The sequence below is a fragment of the Pezoporus occidentalis genome, unplaced genomic scaffold, assembly GCF_034315485.1.
Source record: "Pezoporus occidentalis ecotype Australia unplaced genomic scaffold, CSIRO_AGI_Poc_V1 ctg1884, whole genome shotgun sequence".
In the NCBI taxonomy this organism is placed as follows: domain Eukaryota; kingdom Metazoa; phylum Chordata; class Aves; order Psittaciformes; family Psittacidae; genus Pezoporus; species Pezoporus occidentalis.
The window spans coordinates 1-6,655 of record NW_026913731.1 but is presented as its reverse complement, the minus strand read 5'-3'; the positions used below and the strand labels follow the sequence as shown (position 1 = coordinate 6,655).

The window sequence follows — 6,655 nt, the reverse complement described above, 5'->3', positions numbered from 1 at the left end:
GGGGCAGGATGGGTGCCAGCAGATGGCACTGGCAGAGCAGGCACAGGGAGCACCCGGAGATGCTCTGACACCATGGGGATGGGCACCCAGAGACACCCAGACGCCACGGGGATGGCACCCAAGGACACGCCCCAGTGTCACGGGGATGGGCACCCAAGGCCACCCAGATACCACGGGGATGGGCACCCAGACACACCCAGGTGCCACAAGGACAGGCACCCAGAGGTGCCCAGACAGTACGTGGATGGCACCCGGACACCGTGCCACAGTGATGGGCACCCAGAAACACGCAGGCACCATAGGGACTGGGCCCTGAAGCCATGGGGATGGGCACCCTGAGACACCCAAGTACCACGGGGACGGGCGCCCCGAGGTGCCCTGAAGCCACGGGGATGGGCACCGTGACACCAAAGGGGCTGGCACCCCAATGCACTTTAATGCTGCAGAGACGGGCGCCCAGTGCCAACCCTGTCCCCCCCCCCGGGGCTGAGCCCCCTGAGGCGCCCCGAGGCCACGGGGATGGTCCCCTCCGGGCGCCTCATGGCCGTCACCGTCGCTTCGCAACCGCCACCACCGGTGCGTGTCCGGGGAACAAAGAGCCCTTTCACCGGTGACCCCGGGACCCCCAGCACCCCCGGGATGGGGGCTCTGGATCCAACCTCCCCCCCCCCCCCCGCAATTCCCATTGGGATCCGGGTGGAAAATTCCTGTTGTTCCGTTTTATTGGCCCCGGTGCCGGGGACCTTTGGTCTCGCCGCGGTGTCCCGGCGGCAGCGCCCAGCACACGCCGGCCCTTTGCTCGGTGCAGGGCTGGCGGAGGCCGCCCCAACTCGTGACACCCTTGCACAAGTGGGTGCTGCCTGACAGAGGCCCTGGGCGGTGGTGTGGGTGCTGGGAGCGTGATGTGGGTGCTGGGAGGCTGGTGTGGGTGCTACGAGCAGGGTATGGGTGCCATGAGCATGGTATGGGTGCTGTGAGCCCGGATGGATGTTGCAGGCATGGTATGGCTGCTGGGAGTCTGCTATAGGTGCTATAAGCCTGTCAAGGGCACTATGTAGATGGTATGGGTGCTGCGAGGGCAATACGGGTGGTACAAGCCTGTCATGGGTGCTATATAGATGGTATGGGTGCTGCGAGGGTGATATGGGTGGTACAAGCCTGTCATGGGTGCTATGTAGATGGTATGGGTGCTGCGAGGGTGATACAGGTGGTACAAGCCTGTCATGGGTGCTATATAGATGGTATGGGTGCTGCGAGGGTGATATGGGCGCTACAAGCTTGGTATGGGTGCTATATAGATGGTATGGGTGCTGCGAGGGTGATACGGGTGGTACAAGCCTGTCATGGGTGCTATATAGATGGTATGGGTGCTGTGAGGGTGATACGGGTGGTACAAGCCTGTCATGGGTGCTACGTAGATGGTATGGGTGCTGCGAGGGCGATAAGGGTGGTACAAGCCTGTCATGGGTGCTATATAGATGGTATGGGTGCTGCGAGGGTGATATGGGCGCTACAAGCTTGGTATGGGTGCTATTGGTAGGTCATGGGTGTCACACATACAGCATGGCTGCTACAAGCCTGGCATGGGTGCTATGAGGCTGGCGTGGGTGCTGCGAGCTTGGCATGGGCAGTGCGAGCCTGGCGTGGGTGCTGCGGGTGTGGAATGGGTGCTGCGAGCCTGGCAGGGGTGGTGCGAGCCTGCTAAGGGTGCTCCAAGGCTGGCAAAGATGCTGTGGGTGTGGAATGGGTGCAGTGAGCCTGCTATGGGTGCTGTGAGCGTGGTGTGGGTGCTGTCAGCCTGCTATGGGTGCAGTGAGCATGGTGCAGGTGCAGTGAGCATGGTGCGGGTGCTGTCAGCCTGCTATGGGTGCAGTGAGCATGGTGCGGGTGCAGTGAGCATGGTGCGGGTGCTGTGAGCATGGTGTGGGTGCTCTCAGCCTATGGGTGCTGTCAGCCTGCTATGGGTACTGTGAGCCTGCTAAGGGTGCTGTGAGCATGGTGTGGGTGCTGTCAGCCTGCTATGGGTACTGTGAGCACGTTGTGGGTGCTATGAGCACGGCACAGCACCCCTCCGGATGCTGCTCCTTCTCTGGGGGTGCCAGTCCCCTCCGAAACCCCATGTCCACACCTGTATCCATGCCCATCTCCATCTCCATGTCTGCCCATGTCCATGCCTGTATCCATGCCCATGTCCGTGCCCATCTCCATCTCCATGTCTGCCCGTGTCCGTGCCCGTGTCCATGTCCTCTGGCCGGACCCACCCCCGCGTGACTCAGCCGCCGGAGCTTTTCCTTATATAACACCGGGATCCCGGTGAGCGCCGCTCCCGCCCCGGCCTCAGTTTCCCTTCGGCAGCGCCGCAGCCATGTGGATGGTGTCACTGCCGGTCGGTAAGTGCCACCGCGACGCCCCGGGATCCCCATCCCCACCCAATCCCCACTTTTGGGGGTTCAGCAGCAAATGAGGGGTCGTCGCTCGAGCACTGCCCTGGGGATTGGGGCAGAAAAGGTAAAAATCAAGGAAAGAGCCCCAAAAGTGAGTTAATTCTGCACCGGTGATCCCTCGGTCCTGGAGGGGTGAGACTGCACAACCCCAGTATCGCACCCGGTGTCACCCGGGATGAGCCAAACCTGCCTGTTTTCACCCTAGAAACAGGGAGAAAAGGCTCTGGTGGAAGTGTGGGGCAGAGGATGACACACAAACATCCCCCCCAACCCCCCCCGCCCTCCAGCCTTGCTTTTGGGGCTAAACCAGCCCAAACGAGCCAATGATGGGTGCCACGGCAATGCCCGGCCACGGTGATGCTTACCGGTAACTCCGCACCGAGAACAATCCTGCTCGGGACAGGGGAGCAGAGGGATAGTGACAGCGAGCCCCAAAGCCACCACGTTTTGTCCCTTTTTCACCTCTGGCCACCCAAAAGCCACCCGAATAACCCCAACCACGGGGGAAAACAGGGGCAGACGGTGCCAGGGTCGGGTTTGGAGCTGCAGATCCCACCGGAGCCGGAGAAAGCCGAGGCTGTGATGCCGGGAAGGGAGATTTTCCATCCCCAGCCGCCCGGCTCTGCCCGTACCGGCAGCTCGGGTGCGGTGTCCAAAGGTCACCAGCGGCACACAGAGCCACCAGCCCCAGCAGCATTCCCAAAACTGGGAATTCCTTACAACAAAGGGTTTGTTTGAAGGGTTTGCAGGGGGGGTTGGGGTTGTTTTGGGGGGGGGGGGGGGGGGGGGTGGTTTGACCACCAGGGAGCTGGTTTTGGCGGCGTTTTGGTGATGCTCAGGTCCCGGCTCTGCCGGGAGCGGGTACAGGGAGGGCTGAGGGGATGGGGGTGGCTTTTGTGTTGCTCTGACGTCCTGTTTTCTTTCAGATGAAGGATCTCACCAGCTTTGGGAGCACGGCAAAGGCAGGGGGCAAAGCCCGCTAGTAGGACATGACCCTTAAACTCTGTCTCTAAAGCTTAGCCTATAGGTATATAAGATCCATAGAGCTTAAACCCGGGGTTGGCGTTTAGTCTAAGCTGGGGTTTGGCTTCGTGTTGATCCATCCTGTTCAGTCCTGTGCTTGTTTTAACTCATTGACCTGGTTTTCTTCTCGCCGCCGGCGCGAGGCAGGGCTTTGCCAAAACCCCACCTCGGGCTTGTTAAAGAGCTTTGGGGGCTCTGCTTGGAGGAGGGGAGCAGCCAGCACCCCCCAAAACCTCTTCTCCAGCCCCTTCCCAAGCGCTGGAAGGGGTTGGGGGGCACCAAGCTGGTATATCGCGGTGGGGGGTGCTCCGATGAGTCCCCGCTTGGAAGTGGCGCCGGCCTGGCCGTCACCGCCGCCTCGGGGCCTCGCAGGTGTTTTCCAGTCCACCAAGAAGCTGTTCCTGAGCGAGCGGACGGGACGGGATCGGAGCCGGGCGCTGGAATTCATCCGGAGGAACGCTGCCAACGGGCTCTCGGTGGCCAACCTGGTGGCCGGGCTCTCCTCCATCCTCTGCAGCCTCAACAGGTAGCAGGGTGTGGGGGGGAAAGGAGGTGACAAAGGGGGTGACGAGAGGGGGGTGACACCGGTCCTGCCCTCCCCAGGCAGCACCACCACTCCTGCTGGCTCTTGCTTGTGGGGTTCCTCCTGGATCTGGCTGACGGTGCTGTCGCCCGGCGGCTCAACGCCTGCTCGGCACTGGGTGAGTCGGTCCCACCACAACGGGAAGCCATCGTGGGGGTGCCCCCCCCCCGTGTCGTCCCTCCTCCCCTTTGCCCCATGGCAGCTCCCTGCTCGCTGCCTGCAGGTGCCAAGCTGGATGATTTTGCCGATTTCACCACGTTTGGGCTGGCCACGGGGCTGCTGCTGCAGCCGCAGGGGGTGCTGAGCGGGGTGCTGGCCCTCGCCTATGTGCTGGCCGTGTTCGCCCGCCTCTGCTTCTTATCCAGCGGTAAGATGAGGGTTTTTTTTGGGGGAAAGGGGCATTAAGGAAGGGTTTGGGGGTGATTCCTCCTCCTGGCTCAATGTGTGGCACCCGGCAGGGATCCCCTTCACCTACCGGGGGCTGCCCTGTCCCTACGCATCCTCGCTGCTGGCGAGCACCTTCCTGCTGTCTGGGGGCAACGCTGCCCTGCTGTGGGTCACCACTGGCATCATGATCCTCTTCATGCTGGACCAGGGCTGCTACCCCCATGACAAGGTGCTGGAGTCCCAGCTCTGGAAGAAAGTGGTTTATGCTGGAGGTAAGGATGGGGTGGAAGCACGGAGAGGGGTTAAACCCCGCTGGGATGGAGGAGGAGGAGGAGGAGGAAAGGGCTGATCCCAACGGCTCTTCCCAACCCGCAGGGGTGGCTGCTGTCCTCTTCTCGCCAGCCACGGTGGCTTCCATCTATTGCCTCGCCTGGTCCATGTCCTACATCGTGTTCCCCTTTGCCATCTGGAGCTGCAAAGTCCAACCCCTGCCTAACGCCTACTAAAGCCTTCCTCCACCTCCTCCTCCACTAGCATCTCCCTTCATTCCTCTACATATCCCACCCTGTTTAGAAAAGGGAAGAACCGGAGCTGTAGGAACAACTCTGCCCCAAGCACACCCCACGTGCCCCACTCCTCATATGGGGGACAAAGGAACCCCCATCACCCACTCCAGAGACCCCCAAACCCCTTCCCTGTGCGGGGGAACATCAAATTTAGGAATCACTCCCACCGTGTGCTGTTAATGAATCACAAGGGGGGGGGATTTACACCTCCAAATCCGAGGAGACTCTTCCCTGGAGGGGAGGAAGCCACTGGCTAAATGCCCAGAGGGATTTTGACACCCAAGTCACCAGCAGCACGTTGGGGTTTATGGTTTTACCCATCAAACGTGTTTGATCCCCCCCTTCAGTGTGAGGTGGGATTGGGACGGAGGGAAGCGAGGTTTAGATCCACGGATCCAAACCCTCTGGAAAGCTGGAGGAGGAGGATGGAAGCAAAGCTCAACCCGGGATCCCCGGGGAGGCTCCAACAGCTGGATCCAGCCCCATGTCCTGATCCCAGCACCGGGAGCTCGAGCCGGTGCCTGCAGCTGTGCTGGCACTCGGCCCCGCTCCGGCGCTTCCCATTCCCATTCCCATTCCCAGGGGCACCGGAGCCACACGGGACCAGCACAGGGTTTATTTAGAAAAAAACCCCAAACCAAGGGGCTCTTTGCTAATAAATAACGTGGGGCCGGAGGGGGCCGGGGGCTCACTCGCCCGACGCCTGCATCTGCCTGCAGAAGGAGTCGAACTGCTGCTGCTCCAGCTCCGTCATCACCCGGTTCAGGGCATAGATCTGTGGGAAGAGGGGAGGAAAGATGATAAAAGGGGGGGACAAAGGGCAGACAAGAGGGGGGGATAAGAGGGGGACAAGGGGGAAAAAGGGGGAACAAATGGGGGGGACAAGGAGGGGAAAAAGGGGGGACAAAGAGGGGGACAAGGGGGGAAAAGGGGAGACAAAGAGGGGGACAAGGGGGGAAAGTGGGGGCACAAAGGGGGGACAAGGGGATGAAAAGGGGGGGAAGCAGGGGACAAGGGGGGGACGGGGGGGGAAGGGGGGGACAAAGAGCGGGACAAGGGGGAAAAAGGGGGGGCAAAAGGGGGGAACAAGGGGGGCAAAGTGGGAGAAAAGGAGGGGTCAGAGGGGAGAAGGGGGGAAAAAGGGGAGACAAAGAGGGGGACAAGGGGGGGACAGGCAGAGGGGGGGCCACAAGGGGTACATGAGGGGGGGTCGGTGCCCACCTCCGCCCGCTGCCGCTGCTTGAGCTCCTGCTGCGCCGCCCTCTGCCGGGCCCTCTCCAGCCGCGCCGCCGGCTCCCGCGGCTTCGGCCGCTCCTTGCGCCCGCCCGCGCCCGCCTCCATGGCTGGAGGTGTGAGGGGAAGGGGATGGGGTCACCACCGAGCCCCCCCCACACCGCTCCTTACCCCCACGGCAGCCCCATGGGCCCCACAGCACCGCCCCTCCAACACCAGGTACCAGTCACACAGACCGAGACCCACACGCTCCTACGGCACCACACACGTCCCCATCGCCCCACAGACCCTATAGGCCCCACAGCCCCCTATAGGCCCCACAGAGCCCCGCAGCCCCTATAGGCCCCGCAGCCCCTATAGGCCCCACAGCCCCTACAGGCCCCGCAGCCCCTACGGCCCCCTATAAGCCCCACAACCCC

At 62.2% G+C, this 6,655-nt stretch overlaps 2 protein-coding genes across 8 annotated transcripts; one reads left to right on the top strand and one right to left on the bottom strand.

The window, feature by feature from the left end:
• Positions 1 to 748: 748 nt before the first annotated feature.
• TMEM269 (transmembrane protein 269) lies at positions 749 to 5,724 on the top strand. Of its 7 annotated transcripts, none has more exons than XM_062616148.1 (7): positions 749 to 849; positions 2,277 to 2,390; positions 3,840 to 3,993; positions 4,071 to 4,168; positions 4,274 to 4,417; positions 4,509 to 4,709; positions 4,813 to 5,724. In XM_062616148.1, exons 2-7 carry the CDS (start codon positions 2,366 to 2,368, stop codon positions 4,941 to 4,943), a joined length of 753 nt encoding a protein of 250 aa, XP_062472132.1. In that variant the 5' UTR covers positions 749 to 849; positions 2,277 to 2,365; the 3' UTR covers positions 4,944 to 5,724. The 7 variants fall into 7 exon arrangements, with proteins under 7 accessions (XP_062472132.1, XP_062472130.1, XP_062472134.1 ...); XM_062616150.1 differs by lacking the exon at positions 749 to 849 and adding an exon at positions 3,371 to 3,406 and having other exon boundaries at positions 2,239 to 2,390; XM_062616146.1 differs by lacking the exon at positions 2,277 to 2,390 and having other exon boundaries at positions 764 to 849; positions 3,371 to 3,993.
• Positions 5,604 to 6,420, bottom strand: SVBP (small vasohibin binding protein). The gene is made up of 2 exons (XM_062616151.1): positions 6,225 to 6,420; positions 5,604 to 5,778 (listed from the first exon to the last, which is right to left on the bottom strand). Exons 1-2 carry the CDS (start codon positions 6,342 to 6,344, stop codon positions 5,692 to 5,694), a joined length of 207 nt encoding a protein of 68 aa, XP_062472135.1. The 5' UTR covers positions 6,345 to 6,420; the 3' UTR covers positions 5,604 to 5,691.
• Positions 6,421 to 6,655: the final 235 nt, after the last annotated feature.

What these genes read in the sequence shown, in the direction of transcription:
- TMEM269 (XM_062616146.1), top strand. Translation starts at nt 3,779, where the DNA reads ATGAGTCCCCGCTTGGAAGTGGCGCCGGCCTGGCCGTCACCGCCGCCT. An exon ending in CCTCTGCTTCTTATCCAGCG is followed by an intron (nt 4,418 to 4,508) that starts GTAAGATGAGGG and finishes GGCACCCGGCAG; the next exon opens with GGATCCCCTTCACCTACCGG. An exon ending in GAAAGTGGTTTATGCTGGAG is followed by an intron (nt 4,710 to 4,812) that starts GTAAGGATGGGG and finishes CCCAACCCGCAG; the next exon opens with GGGTGGCTGCTGTCCTCTTC.
- SVBP (XM_062616151.1), bottom strand. Translation starts at nt 6,344, where the DNA reads ATGGAGGCGGGCGCGGGCGGGCGCAAGGAGCGGCCGAAGCCGCGGGAG. An exon ending in AGCAGCGGCAGCGGGCGGAG is followed by an intron (nt 5,779 to 6,224) that starts GTGGGCACCGAC and finishes CTCTTCCCACAG; the next exon opens with ATCTATGCCCTGAACCGGGT.